Source organism: Coregonus lavaretus (genome assembly GCF_964263955.1).
Source record: "Coregonus lavaretus genome assembly, chromosome: 26".
Taxonomy (NCBI): Eukaryota; Metazoa; Chordata; class Actinopteri; order Salmoniformes; family Salmonidae; genus Coregonus; species Coregonus lavaretus.
The window spans coordinates 40,775,805-40,791,643 of NC_140013.1; the positions used below are offsets into that span (position 1 = coordinate 40,775,805).

At 42.8% G+C, this 15,839-nt stretch overlaps 1 protein-coding gene across 1 annotated transcript in view; it reads left to right on the forward strand.

The window, feature by feature from the left end:
- The window catches only part of LOC311102043 (SR-related and CTD-associated factor 8-like), a 62,170-nt gene that overhangs the window by 31,131 nt on the left and 15,200 nt on the right, over positions 1–15,839 (forward strand). Inside the window, exon 13 of the mRNA XM_084143258.1 lies at positions 445–478. Coding sequence (XP_083999384.1) covers positions 445–478 — 34 coding nt within the window. The remainder of the gene's footprint in view (positions 1–444; positions 479–15,839) is intronic.

The window sequence follows — 15,839 nt, forward strand, 5'->3', positions numbered from 1 at the left end:
AAATGCATATACGTTTCCTCAACACAAATGCAACAATGTGAGAAAGTGGATCAATAAAAAGCGATTTTAGTTGTATCATGGCTTGGGTGACTAGTATTTCAAAGGTATTCACTCACCTCAGTACATCACCTAATATAAAAACAAAGGTCCACATTGTAAGGATGTTGTCTAGTTTTCCTCCTGTAGTAAGTCAACCAGTCTGATGCAAGGATCCAGTTCTGTCTACATGACGCCTTTACTGAGTTTCACAATGACTCACCAATAAATGGAAGGCAACTCGTCTCGTCAGAAAGGTGCCTTCCTGATATACCCTGATAGTAAGAATTAGGGAGGATCTAGGGATGTGACAAATTCATTTATTTATTTTGTTAATGTTTAAATGGCAGTTTTTTGTATCGGTTTTCCAATAAAATGCATAAAATTCCACGTGAATTCTCAATGCAGCTGCGCTGCTGCCAGCAACGGTTTCGTTTTCACGGTGCGTCCCTATTCAGAGGGTTAAGGATTGCACCTGTACAACCATTACTGTACCTCAAGTCCACCTCGCAAAGTTTTTGGATTTCCTTCTGATTTAACTTGTCAAAGGATTGCCATACGGGACTTCACTGATGTCGCCTGTCTTTCTCTGCCTTTTTCCCGTCTGTTAACGACGCTGACGTAGTGGTGGAGCATCATCTCCAAAATAATTAATTGATTGACTACCGGCGTGGACTCCCATTTCCGAGTGTCAAGATTTGATTCCGCAAGGAATAGACTCCTAAGATTCAGTATTTTTGGAACGGACGTGACTGATTAGTTGCTGTACTTCCTAGAACACAAACTCACGTCTTTCGTAGCGAGCTGGCGAAGGACAGCGAGAGGGGAGGGGCACAGTATAGGCAGGTCGGCCATCAGGCAGACAGAACCCTGCACTAGGCTTATCTATCAGTATAGGCAGGTCGGCCATCAGGCAGACAGAACCCTGCACTAGGCTTATCTATCAGTATAGGCAGGTCGGCCATCAGGCAGACAGAACCCTGCACTAGGCCTATCTATCAGTATAGGCAGGTCGGCCATCAGGCAGACAGAACCCTGCACTAGGCCTATCTATCAGTATAGGCAAGTCGGCCATCAGGCAGACAGAACCCTGCACTAGGCTTATCTATCAGTATAGGCAGGTCGGCCATCAGGCAGACAGAACCCTGCACTAGGCTTATCTATCAGTATAGGCAGGTCGGCCACCAGACAGACAGAACCCTGCACTAGGCTTATCTATCAGTATAGGCAGGTCGGCCATCAGGCAGACAGAACCCTGCACTAGGCCTATCTATCAGTATAGGCAGGTCGGCCATCAGGCAGACAGAACCCTGCACTAGGCCTATCTATCAGTATAGGCAGGTCGGCCATCAGGCAGACAGAACCTAGCACTAGGCCTATCGATCGGCAATGTCTCGCAACTTCAGTAAAGCAGAGCCTATCATCAGTGAACAGGCCAAGATATTCTACACGAAACAGACCAAAGACTGAACACACATCGTTAGCGAAGAGCGAGAGCAGACGAGAGAGAGGATGGGACAGGAGAAACAACCGTTATCTGTATCTCGCAATGTCTTGCAAATTCACCAAAGTAGCCTAAAGTTCGCCTCTTCCTCTCAGGTTTTATTTAAATTACACAACCCAGACCTTTTTATAGCCTATCTTCTAGTTAGCCTATAACATGGAAAATAATGTTTTGTGATAACTACTGTGACGTTAATATCGTTTTTCCGGGACTTTTCTTAACGTTAAGGTTCCAAATTTCGTTTAGACCTTCACACCACTAGTAGGGACGCATTGGTCATTGATACAGATGAAAACAGTTGCATAAAAAGAAACCATTTATGACGCTGATATGAGGTTGGAATATGGAGTTTCCTACCATTTTTTGCTGGTACCACATGGTGTTTGGCTCTCTCTCAATGATTGATTTTTTTCACCATATCAATATCAGCTGCTGTTCAAAGTTCTTATGCTTTTTCTTTTCAAGACAAATATTGTGACGTACTAATTTGACTGACATTGGTTTGAACAGAATGTAATTCTGAGACTCAGAGGACTCGTGACTGTGACAATTGCACCATTCTGTAATGGACAGGTTGAGAAGCCTGCATGTTGGTACAGATGTCCACTAAGTTTGAATATACAGTGAGGGAAAAAAGTTTTTGATCCTCTGCTGATTTTGTACGTTTGCCCACTGACAAAGAAATGATCAGTCTATAATTTTAATGGTAGGTTTATTTGAACAGTGAGAGACAGAATAACAACAAAATAATCCAGAAAAACGCATGTCAAAAATGTTATAAATTGATTTACATTTTAATGAGGGAAATAAGTATTTGACCCCCTCTCAATCAGAAAGATTTCTGGCTCCCAGGTGTCTTTTATACAGGTAACGAGCTGAGATTAGGAGCACACTCTTAAAGGGAGTGCTCCTAATCTCAGCTTGTTACCTGTATAAAAGACACCTGTTCACAGAAGCAATCAATCAATCAGATTCCAAACTCTCCACCATGGCCAAGACCAAAGAGCTCTCCAAGGATGTCAGGGACAAGATTGTAGACCTACACAAGGCTGGAATGGGCTACAAGACCATCGCCAAGCAGCTTGGTGAGAAGGTGACAACAGTTGGTGCGATTATTCGCAAATGGAAGAAACACAAAATAACTGTAAATCTCCCTCGGCCTGGGGCTCCATGCAAGATCTCACCTCGTGGAGTTGCAATGATCATGAGAACGGTGAGGAATCAGCCCAGAACTACATGGGAGGATCTTGTCAATGATCTCAAGGCAGCTGGGACCATAGACACCAAGAAAACAATTGGTAACACACTACGCCGTGAAGGACTGAAATCCTGCAGCGCCCGCAAGGTCCCCCTGCTCAAGAAAGCACATATACAGGCCCGTTTGAAGTTTGCCAATGAACATCAGAATGATTCAGAGGAGAACTGGGTGAAAGTGTTGTGGTCAGATGAGACCAAAATTGAGCTCTTTGGCATCAACTCAACTCGCCATGTTTGGAGGAGGAGGAATGCTGCCTATGACCCCAAGAACACCATCCCCACCGTCAAACATGTAGGTGGAAACATTATGCTTTGGGGGTGTTTTTCTGCTAAGGGGACAGGACAACTTCACCGCATCAAAGGGACGATGGACGGGGCCATGTACCGTCAAATCTTGGGTGAGAACCTCCTTCCCTCAGCCAGGGCATTGAAAATAGGTTGTGGATGGGTATTCCAGCATGACAATGACCCAAAACACATGGCCAAGGCAACAAAGGAGTGGCTCAAGAAGAAGCACATTAAGGTCCTGGAGTGGCCTAGCCAGTCTCCAGACCTTAATCCCATAGAAAATCTGTGGAGGGAGCTGAAGGTTCGAGTTGCCAAACGTCAGCCTCAACCTTAATGACTTGGAGAAGATCTGCAAAGAGGAGTGGGACAAAATCCCTCCTGAGATGTGTGCGGCAGGTAGCTTAGTGGTTAAGAGCGTTGTGCCAGTAACCGAAAGGTCGCTGGTTCTAATCCCCGAGCCGACTAGGTGAAAAATCTGTTGATGTGCCCTTGAGCAAGGCACTTAACCCTAATTGCTCCTGTAAGTCGCTCTGGATAAGAGCGTCTGCTAAATGACTAAAATGTAAATGTCAAACATGGAGGTGGAAACATTATGCTTTGGGGGTGTTTTTCTGCTAAGGGAACAGGACAACTTCACCACATCAAAGGGAAGATGGACGGGGCCATGTACCGTCAGATCTTGGGTGAGAACCTCCTTCCCTCAGCCAGGGCATTGATAGGGTTAGGGTTAACCCTAACCCTTAACCTAACCCTAACCGTTAAAATTATAGACTGATCATGTCTTTGTCAGTGGGCAAACGTACAAAATCAGCAGGGGATCAAATACTTTTTTCCCTCACTGTACTTACTAGCATGACAGAGGCAAAATGAGCTATGCTATCATGAAGATTATTAAACCAGCTGAACATTTGACTCTCACTTAACCCAGAACTTAAAAATATGTTTCTGTTTGAGTTGATCCCATTTGAAGGAACCACCTGTTGCACATTCCTTAATACAGTGCATTCGGAAAGTATTCAGACCCACTGTGTTCTTGGGGACCTTCAATGCTGCAGAAATGTTATGGTACCCTTCCCCAGATCTGTGCCTCGACACAATCCTGTCTCGGAGCTCTACGGACAATTCCTTCGACCTCATGGCTTGGGTTTTGCTCTGACATGCACTGTCAACTGTGGAACCTTATATAGACAGGTGTGTGCTTTTCCAAATCATGTCCAATCAATTGAGTTTACCACAGGTGGACTCCAAGTTGTAGAAACATCTCAAGGGTGATGAATGGAAACAGGATGCACCTGAGCTCAATTTCGTGTCTCATAGCAAAGGGTCTGAATATTTATGTAAATAAGGTATCTGTTTTTTATGTTTAATACATTTGCAAAACTTTCTAAAACCTATTTTTTCTTTGTCATGATGGGGTGTTTTATGTAGATTGATGAGAAAAAACATGTATTTAATCAATTTTAGAATAAGGCTGTAAAGTAACAAGATGTGGAAAAAGTCAAGGGGTCTGAATACTTTCCGAATGCACTGTGTGTGTGTGTGTAACACACATACACACAGTGCATTTGGAAAGTATTCATATATATATATATATACACACACACACACACACACAGTGGGGGGAAAAAGTATTTAGTCAGCCACCAATTGTGCAAGTTCTCCCACTTAAAAAGATGAGAGAGGCCTGTAATCCAGAAAATCACATTGTAGGATTTTTTATGAATTTATTTGCAAATTATGGTGGAAAATAAGTATTTGGTCACCTACAAACAAGCAAGATTTCTGGCTCTCACAGACCTGTCACTTCTTCTTTAAGAGGCTCCTCTGTCCTCCACTCGTTACCTGTATTAATGGCACCTGTTTGAACTTGTGATCAGTATAAAAGACACCTGTCCACAACCTCAAACAGTCACACTCCAAACTCCACTATGGCCAAGACCAAAGAGCTGTCAAAGGACACCAGAAACAAAATTGTAGACCTGCACCAGGCTGGGAAGACTGAATCTGCAATAGGTAAGTAGCTTGGTTTGAAGAAATCAACTGTGGGAGCAATTATTAGGAAATGGAAGACATACAAGACCACTGATAATCTCCCTCGATCTGGAGCTCCATGCAAGATCTCACCCTGTGGGGTCAAAATGATCACAAGAACGGTGAGCAAAAATCCCAGAACCACACGGGGGGACCTAGTGAATGACCTGCAGAGAGCTGGGACCAAAGTAACAAAGCCTACCATCAGTAACACACTACGCCGCCAGGGACTCAAATCCTGCAGTGCCAGACGTGTCCCCCTGCTTAAGCCAGTACATGTCCAGGCCCGTCTGAAGTTTGCTAGAGTGCATTTGGATGATCCAGAAGAGGATTGGGAGAATGTCATATGGTCAGATGAAACCAAAATAGAACTTTTTGGTAAAAACTCAACTCGTCGTGTTTGGAGGACAAAGAATGCTGAGTTGCATCCAAAGAACACCATACCTACTGTGAAGCATGGGGGTGGAAACATCATGCTTTGGGGCTGTTTTTCTGCAAAGGGACCAGGACGACTGATCCGTGTAAAGGAAAGAATGAATGGGGCCGTGTATCGTGAGATTTTGAGTGAAAACCTCCTTCCATCAGCAAGGGCATTGAAGATGAAACGTGGCTGGGTCTTTCAGCATGACAATGATCCCAAACACACCGCCCGGACAACGAAGGAGTGGCTTCGTAAGAAGCATTTCAAGGTCCTGGAGTGGCCTAGCCAGTCTCCAGATCTCAACCCCATAGAAAATCTTTGGAGGGAGTTGAAAGTCTGTGTTGCCCAGCGACAGCCCCAAAACATCACTGCTCTAGAGGAGATCTGCATGGAGGAATGGGCCAAAATACCAGCAACAGTGTGTGAAAACCTTGTGAAGACTTACAGAAAACGTTTGACCTGTGTCATTGCCAACAAAGGGTATATAACAAAGTATTGAGAAACTTTTGTTATTGACCAAATACTTATTTTCCACCATAATTTGCAAATAAATTCATTACAAATCCTACAATGTGATTTTCTGGATTTTCTTTCTCAATTTGTCTGTCATAGTTGACGTGTACCTATGATGAAAATTACAGGCCTCTCTCATCTTTTTAAGTGGGAGAACTTGCACAATTGGTGGCTGACTAAATACTTTTTTTCCCCCACTGTATATGTATATATATATATGTGTGTGTGTGTGTGTGTGTGTATATATTGTGTGTGTATACAATACCAGTCAAAAGTTTGGACACACCTACTCATTCCAGGGTTTTTCTTTTTTACTGTTTTCTACATTGTAGAATAATAGTGAAGACATCAAAACTATGAAATAACACATATGGAATCATGTAGTAACCAAAAAAGTGTTAAACAATGTTATATTTGAGGTTCTTTGCCTCTCAACCAGCTTCACCTGGTATGTTTTTCCAACAGTCTTGAAGGAGTTCCCACATATGATGAGCACTTGTTGGCTGCTTTTCCTTCACTCTGCCGTCCGACTCATCCCAAACCATCTCGGTTGGGTTGAGGTCGGGGGATTGTGGAGGTCAGGTCATCTAATGCAGCACTCCATCACTCTTCTTCTTGGTAAAATAGCCCTTACACAGCCTGGAGGTGTGTTGGGTCATTGTCCTGTTGAAAAACAAATGATAGTCCCACTAAACCCAAACCAGATTGGATGGCGTTTCACTGCAGAATGCTGTGGTAGCCATGCTGGTTAAGTGTGCCTTGAATTCTAAATAAATCAGACACTGTTAACAGCAAAGCAACCCCACACCATAACACCACCTCCTCCATGCTTTACGGTGGGAACTACACATGAGGAGATAATCCGTTCACCCACACCGCGTCTCACAAAGACACGGCGGTTGGAACCAAAAATCTCCAATTTGGACCCCAGACCAAAGGACAAATTTCCACCGGTTTAATGTCCATTGCTTGTGTTTCTTGGTCCAAGCAGGTCTCTTCTTGTTATTGGTGTCCTTTAGTAGTGGTTTATTTGCAGCAATTCGACCATGAATGCCTGATTCACACATATCCTCCTCTGAACAGTTGATGTCGAAAAGTGTGTGTTACTTGAATTTCTGATGCTGGTAACTCTAATGAACTTATCCTCTGCAGCAGAGGTAACTCTGGGTCTTCCATTCCTGTGGCGGTCCTCATGAGAGCCAGTTTCATCATAGCGCTTGATGGTTTTTGCGACTTCACTTGAAACTTTCAAAGTTCTTGAAATGTTCTGTATTGACTGACCTTCATGTCTTAAAGTAATGATAGACTGTCATTTCTCTTTGCTTATTTGATCTGTTCTTGCCATAATATGGACTTGGTCTTTTACCAAATAGGGCCATCTTCTGTATACTGTAGCTCAGTTGGTAGAGCACGGCGCTTGTAACGCCAAGGTAGTGGGTTCGATCCCCGGGACCACCCATACACAAACATTTATGCACGCATGACTGTAAGTCGCTTTGGATAAAAGCGTCTGCTAAATGGCATATTATTATTATATTATACCACCCCTACCTTGTAACAACACAACTGATTGGCTCAAACACATTAAGAAGGAAAGAAATTCCACAAATTAACTTTTAAGAAGGCACACCTGTTAATTGAAATGCATTCCAGGTGACTACCTCATGAAGCTGGTTGAGAGAATGCCAAGAGTGTGCAAAGCTGTCATCAAGGCAAAGGGTGGCTATTTGAAGAATCTCAAATATAAAATATATTTTGATTTGTTTAACACTTTTTTTTGGGTACTACATGATTCCATATGTGTTATTTCATAGTTTTGATGTCTTCACTATTATTCTACAATGTAGAAAATAGTAAAAATAAAGAAAAACCCTTGAATGAGTAGGTGTGTCCAAACTTTTGACTGGTTGTGTGTGTGTGTGTGTGTGTGTGTGTGTATGTACAGACAGTCAGTGAGTGAGTGCATTCGGAAAGTATTCAGACCCCTTCCCCTTTTCCACATTTTGTTACGTTACAGCCTTATTCTAAAATGGATTAAATTGATTTTTTCCCCTCATCAATCTACACACAATACCCCATAACGACAAAGCAAAAACAGGTTTTTAGACATTTTTGCAAGTGTATAAAAAAAAAACCTGAAATGACATATACATAAGTATTCAGACCCTTTGGCAGCGATTACAGCCTCGAGACTTCTTGGGTATGACGCTACAAGCTTGGCACACCTTTATTTGGGGAGTTTCTCCCATTCTTCTCTGCAGATCCTCTCAAGCTCTGTCAGGTTGGATGGGGCGTGTCGCTGCACAGCTATTTTCAGGTCTCTCCAGAGACGTTTGATTGGGTTCAAGTCCGAGCCCTGGCTGGGCCACTCAAGGACATTCAGAGATTTGTCCCGAAGCCTCTCCTGCGTTGTCTTGGCTGTGTGCTTAGGGTCGTTGTCCTGTTGGAAGGTGAACTTTCGCCCCAGTCTGAGGTCCTGAGCGCTCTGGAGCAGGTTTTCATCAAGGATCTCTCTGTACTTTGCTCCGTTCATCTTTCCCTCGATCCTAACTTGTCTCCCAGTCCCTGCCGCTGAAAAAGATCCCCACAGCATGACGCTGCCACCACCGTGCTTCACCGTAGAGATGGTGCCAGGTTTCCTCCAGATGTGACGCTTGGCATTTAGGCCAAATATTTCAATCTTGGGTTCACCAGACCAGAGAATCGTATTTCTCATGGTCAGAGTCCTTTAGGTGCCTTTTGGCAAACTCCAAGTGGGCTGTCATGTGCCTTTTACTGAGGAGTGGCTTCCGTCTGGCCACTGTACCATAAAGGCCTGATTGGTGGAGTGCTGCAGAGATGGTTTTCCTTCTGGAAGGTTCTGTCATCTCCACAGAGGAACTCTGGAGCTCTGTCAGAGTGACCATCGGGTTCTTGGTCACCTCCCTGACCAATAACCCAAGTGTTCAGTTTGGCCTGGTGGCCAGCTCTAGGAAGAGTCTTGGTTGTTCCAAACTTATGCAAATGTGATATTTCCGTTTTTATTTTTAATAAATTTGCCAACATAAAAAAAAGAAAACAGTTTTCGCTTCGTCATTATGGGTTATTGTGTGTGGATTGATCAGTAAAAAATGTTTTTAAAATCCATTTTAGAATAAGGCTGTAACGTAACAATGTGGAAAAAGTCAAGGGTTCTTTCCGAATGCACTGTACGCTCACAACACAAAAATAAGCAAATCATTTATTATTCAAAAGACATTAGCAGATGCACTGTTTTGACCTGTTAGTGCGTCATGTATATAAATATCAGAGACTTGTTGCAGATCCGGGTTGCACTACTACGGACAATTGTGCTTGTAACTGTGTTCCTAGTTCTTACACGTAAACATTTCTTTATTTGTTCTTTATTTAACTAGGCAAGTCAGTTAAGATCAAATTCTTATTTACAATGACGGCCTACCAAAAGGCCTCCTGCGTGGACGGAGGCTGGGATTTAAACAATAAATATATATAAATATAGGACCAAACACACATCACAGCAAGAGAGACACCACAACACTACATAAAGAGAGACCTAAGACAGCAACATAGCATGGCAGCAACACACGACAACACAGCAAGGTAGCAACCCAACATGAAAACAACATGGTAGCAATCCAACATGAAAACAACATGGTAGCAACCCAACATGAAAACAACATGGTAGCAACCCAACATGAAAACAACATGGTAGCAACACAGCATGGCAGCAGCACAACATGGTAGCAACCCAACATGAAAACAACATGGTAGCAACACAGCATGGCAGCAGCACAACATGGTAGCAGCACAAGACAAGGTACAAACATTATTGGGCAACAGACAACAGCACAAAGGGCAAGAAGGTAGAGACAACAATACATCACGCGAAGCAGCCACAACTGGCAGTAAGAGTGTCCATGATTGAGTCTTTGAATGAAGAGATGGAGATAAAACTGTCCAGTTTGAGTGTTTTTTTGCAGCTCGTTCCAGTCGCTAGCCGCAGCGAACTGAAAAGAGGAGCGACCCAGGGATGTGTGCGCTTTGGGGACCTTTAACAGAATGTGACTGGCAGTACGGGTGTTGTATGTGGAGGATGAGGGCTGCAGTAGGTATCTCAGATAGGGGGGAGTGAGACCTAAGAGGCTTTTATAAATAATCATCAACCAGTGGGTCTTGCGACGGGTATACAGAGATGGCCAGTTTACAGAGGAGTATTGAGTGCAGTGATGTGTCCTATAAGGAGCGTTGGTGGTAAATCTGATGGCCGAATGGTAAAGAACATCTAGCCGCTCGAGAGAACCCTTACCTGCCGATCTATAAATTACGTCTCCGTAATCTAGCATGGGTAGGATGGTCATCTGAATCAGGGTTAGTTTGGCAGCTGGGGTGAAAGAGGAAACCAAGTCTAGATTTAACCTGAGCCTGCAGCTTTGATATGTGCTGAGAGAACGACAGTGTACCGTCTAGCCATACTCCCAAGTACTTGTATGAGGTGACTACCTCAAGCTCTAAACCCTCAGAGGTAGTAATCACACCGGTGGGGAGAGGGGCATTCTTCTTACCAAACCACATTACCTTTGTTTTGGAGGTGTTCAGAACAAGGTTAAGGGCAGAGAAAGCTTGTTGGACACTAAGAAAGCTTTGTTGTAGAGCGTTTAGCACAAAATCCGGGGAGGGGCCAGCTGAGTATAAGACTGTATCATCTGCATATAAATGGATGAGAGAGCTTCCTACTGCCTGAACTATGTTGTTGATGTAAATTGAGAAGAGCGTGGGGCCTAGGATCGAGCCTTGGGGTACTCCCTGGGTGACAGGCAGTGGCTGAGACAGCAGATGTTCTGACTTTATACACTGCAGTCTTTGAGAGAGGTAGTTAGAAAACCAGGCCAAAGACCCCTCCGAGACACCAATACTCCTTAGCCGGCCCACAAGGATGGAATGGTCTACCGTATCGAAAGGCTTTGGCCAAGTCAATAAAAATAGCAGCACAACATTGCTTAGAATCAAGGGCAATGGTGACATCATTTAGGACCTTTAAGGTTGCAGTGACACATCCATAACCTGAGAGGAAACCAGATTGCATACCAGAGAGAATACTATAGACATGTGGAATGTGGAGCAATCAAACACAACACAGGTTTATGAATGTCTTCAGAAGCAGGCTTGAGATGTTTTTTTTTTTAGAAGAGATGAATGAATACTAATAATGAATACATGCTCATTAGAAGGAAGAGAAGATAATCAAATCTTTGTCATCTTTGCCGTTTCAAATCTTTCTAGAAAAGGTAGGGATTTTTACTGCAATATTTTAATCAACAGAATATATAAGTAAAAATATGCGTTGTCAAATCTGCCTAAACGTCCTCTATTACAATCTGTAACTTAAACATAGAATAGTTGTGTATGCCACATAATGTTGCTCAACAGATGATTGCTGCTCACCACCTTTATTATACGTTTCAAATACTTCATACGTTTTAGTTCGGGTATCAGGGCCATACAGTCTAACCCTGAAACTGACTTCCACCCTGAAAACTTGGTCTTATCTGGCGCCTTATTTTAGTCAATCAAACGACTTGAGGTTATCACCCAGGTAGGTGAATGAGGTGAACCCGGAAGATGCTTTATAGCTCTCAAGAGCTTTCACAAAGACGCCTGCGGCTGCCTACTTTTCTGTAGTCAGTGGCTCCAACTGACACGTTGTCAGGATCGTCAGTCTCATGAGGCCTCACTAAGGTGAGTGTTTCTGGACGTGGAATATGGATATCGGAGGTCCGTCCCTCGCTGGGACTATACTGAGGAACCTCTCCGATGGCTGACAGGTAAAAGTGACGCTCCCTCCCCAATTTGGAATTTACTGGATTGCTCTCCGTGACATATTGGGGGGGTCAAGACCCGGGAACAACTGAACGAGCCACAGTTGCTCTAATTAATCTTATCACAATTCAAGTTGCAACAAATGACCTGAAATTGGCGTCCGAGCAGAACAGTTGTTAGTGTGCATTTATGTTGATCCTGCGATTTATCAGATAATATCTTTATTGCTCAATTTACAATATTCCAGTGCTTATCTGTGTAGGGCTTTCATGAGGTGAGCTGAAACAATGTTTTTCCAATGTCCAGGACTCCCAGCTGATCACAAGATATGAAATTAGCATTGATCACGGTCTCACTAGCCCTGGGTTTTTCAGGCCATATCAAACAATATTGACAAGGTTACTACGTACATTCCATAGTTGAAGAGAAAGATTCCTAAACATATTTTATTAATTAAAACACATTCAACAGTAAGGAAACATACAGGGTGTCACCTGACAGTGTTCTCAAATGTCATGTTCTTAGTTCGGTTACGTTTAGTCGGCAGAAAGACGAAACAATAAGACTGGGGTGGGTGGGGGGGGGTTCTATCAGGAACAAAAGAGTCAGACAGCCTGTGGGCCCCACGGTGGAGTCAGACAGCCTGTGGGCCCCACGGTGGAGTCAGACAGCCTGTGGGCCCCACGGTGGAGTCAGACAGCCTGTGGGCCCCACGGTGGAGCTCCACCACAGGATCCTCTGCCGGTGGAATCCGATACCTGGGTAAGAACAGAACCCCTCCCTGCGGTGGCCTGACGGCTGTGTGGTTATATGTAGTTCCATGTTATCCGACGTGTACGGTATGCAAATGCATATAAATACTGTATTGAGCACCTAAAACATGGCTACTTCTTTCATTTTACTAGGTGAGATCCTATTGGATTTTGTGTATAGAATGTGTTAAGAGTCTTGGTCTGAGGAGGTTCCGTTTCCATGTGCATGCATTTTACTAGATTTTTTTTTAGCATACTACATTATTTTCACTCGGATAAAAAAAAAAAGCAGTAAGGATAATACGATTGTTTTTCTAGTCTGAGCGTGTTACATTTATGGTGAACTATTCAAGGGTATAAGCTTTTAGAATGCATCATTTTCTGCCAATGCATTCTATTTTGGATCCTAATCCTCAGCTTGTATGGTGTCGCTATAGGAGAACCTGTCTACTGGGATATGGGGCAGTGCTGGGTGGAAGTTGCTTATTGTCACCGATCTAGGATAAGCTTATCCAATTTAACCTTCACAATTTGGGGGCAGAAAATTTTTAAACTGATCTTGGATAAGAGGTCAGGGGCAACATTTTCTTACTCCCTTTTTGTAGCGACCAATGATGTGTATAAACCCTTAATGACTGACAGGTGGCGCTGTGTTGAAGTCACCACGTAGACATCTTGGTACTCCTCAATTGTTAAAAAAAAAAATTCATTTATTAAATATCTACATTGACACCTTTATTCTGTTGCAGACACCTTTTTAATGCATACTTTTAATGTATGTTATGCGCGCTAAATGAAAAATATAAAAACATTTTCCTTAAAGTATTTATTTAGTAGAGTACTAATGTTACTGTCCTCACGACAACAGCAAAAATACGTGTAATTCTGACCTTTAAAAAAATATGTCATTGAAATACATTAGAACTCCATTCATTCCTGGTATGGAGGAACTGCTCCATAGATAACGATAGAGGCCTCTAGTGGCCAAAAGGCAGTATTACCATGTGCAGCGCCATTGAGGGCTTCATTGGCTGATCCCTCCAACCAGTCATGTCCAACTTGGATCATCGTGGAGGGATCAGCCAATCGTGAAGAAGAAAATGGACTACTTCAAAAATGGAGATTGCCTCAATGGTGCTGGCTATGACGTCACAGACACCTATATTGCACAGATACAAAGATGAGTCCTATCTATCTCGATGAACTGCTGCCACTTACCCGTCTAGGGAGGTGGCATGTGACATGTCAGAGAGAAAAAAGTAAGCAATTTAGTCTGCTCTGTTTCCTGCAAGTACTTTTTTTACTCTTGGTTTATAGGTATACTCTCACTTCTAATATAGTAAAGTAAGTTCATTGAAGTAGTGCTACTTTCACTTGAGTACAGTTTGAGTACCTCTACCCAGCCCTGCTAATCAGTTGTCTTTTATTAAAGGAGGGGAAATTAAAGTGGCAATCTGTGATTGCTAAATCTATTTTTATCTATATTAATGATATATATATATATATATATACCCATTGATTCTTGACGAATATACCTTAGAAATGCCTCATGAGCTTAGTTCAACTGTCGTACCCCATCAGAACCCAAAATACACAGTAAGCTTGATTTACTCTATTGTTTGTAAACAATCTAATTGTAAACAAACACTGTATAGCTTCAAAACATGGTTAAAACTATCATTTTGATCTCATGGACGTCAGTCCTTTCATCCATGGTCCCTTCTATGAATCTGAGAGTGGTTACATTTCTCCACCCCCATCCGTAAAGCTGTTTACCCCAAAAAGGTGGCTTTGTTACTGTTTGAAATGCAAATTGTCCCCTTTTTAAGTTTTATTTGTCAGGCTTTGAACTGCTCAGTACTGTCAATGAACTTGCAGCTCATGTGCAGTCCCTCTAAGCTTTCATATCTGTTGTTGATGAAATGAACTGCCCCAATTTTAAAATCAAAAGACATACAAGTTATGTGGAAGCAAACAAAAGGTAGGTTTGTGTGAGACAATCCACTAACACTTCAACAATATGGTCAAAACATGTCAATGGTTACATTAGACATATAGGCAATCTATAGAAAACTGAAGAGAACTCAGAACAAGTGCTGTAAGTAAAGGGATGGTAATGCCATTTTTTATTTATATGTATGAATCTCATTTGTTTATTAATCATTCTTAATTGATAGAAATACACATTTGTGTGAATTTGTGATCAAACAGGGTATCCTTTTCTCCAAAGACGAGTTGATTGAGGGATGTTACCTTTTAGATGTTGTTTGCGTTGATAAACGCTTATCACAAAACTTCTGAATATGACCTCTGTATAATAGTGTTTTTTCAACCTGATTCTGTGGACCTACAGGACTGCATATTTCTGTTCCAGTCCAGCGTGATCCCACTTGCTTCAGTAAGCCCTTGATTAGTTGATTTCAGGTGTGTTTAGTGCTGGGCTGGGACAGACAAACATGTCCACACCTGAGCGTCACCGAACCAGGATTGTGAGACGGCTGCAGACCAATCGCAGGCACTTTTCCTTTTGAACTCGCATAGCCTACTATGAAACATAATTACTGAAGCCAGCGGTAACCGTACCCATACCTGCTTTTGAACTGTAGCCACGACTTGAACATAATGGACATACGATGTTGACATGTTGACCATATATGGCATAATGCAGGTAAAAACTACTTCTACGTATTGTAGATGGTCCTGTGTGGCTCCCACAGTTGGTATATGGCATGTTAGTTGCATCATCAGGGTTGTGGGTTCGAATCCCACTGGAGCCACCCATATGAAAACCTATGTGTGCGTTACTTTAAGGCGCTTTGGATAAAAGCATCTGCTAATTGGCAATTTGGCATATATCAAGTTATATCAAGTAAGATACTATTATAATACAAACTCTCAATTTGATGTTTTGATGCCACTACTTGGCTTGGTGGTGTGAGAAGACCTGAGGTGTGGACACGCCAACCAATCAGTAACATTCATTGATCAAGTAGGTGCCAGGGAGAACTTCAAACCAGCAGGGCTGGATAGAACTCAAGGGGATGAGTTCATGTGCACCCCTGAACTACAGTGATCACAAAAGGGACATGAGCTAAGGGTCTCATCGTCGTCAAGGAACTCCAGCAGACCCTAGTGAGCAAAGCCTCTGATGGGAGAATTACAACTGAAACGGTGATGCCCTATTCTCTCTGGTCATGTCATCTGGTCATCCCTTGGTGTC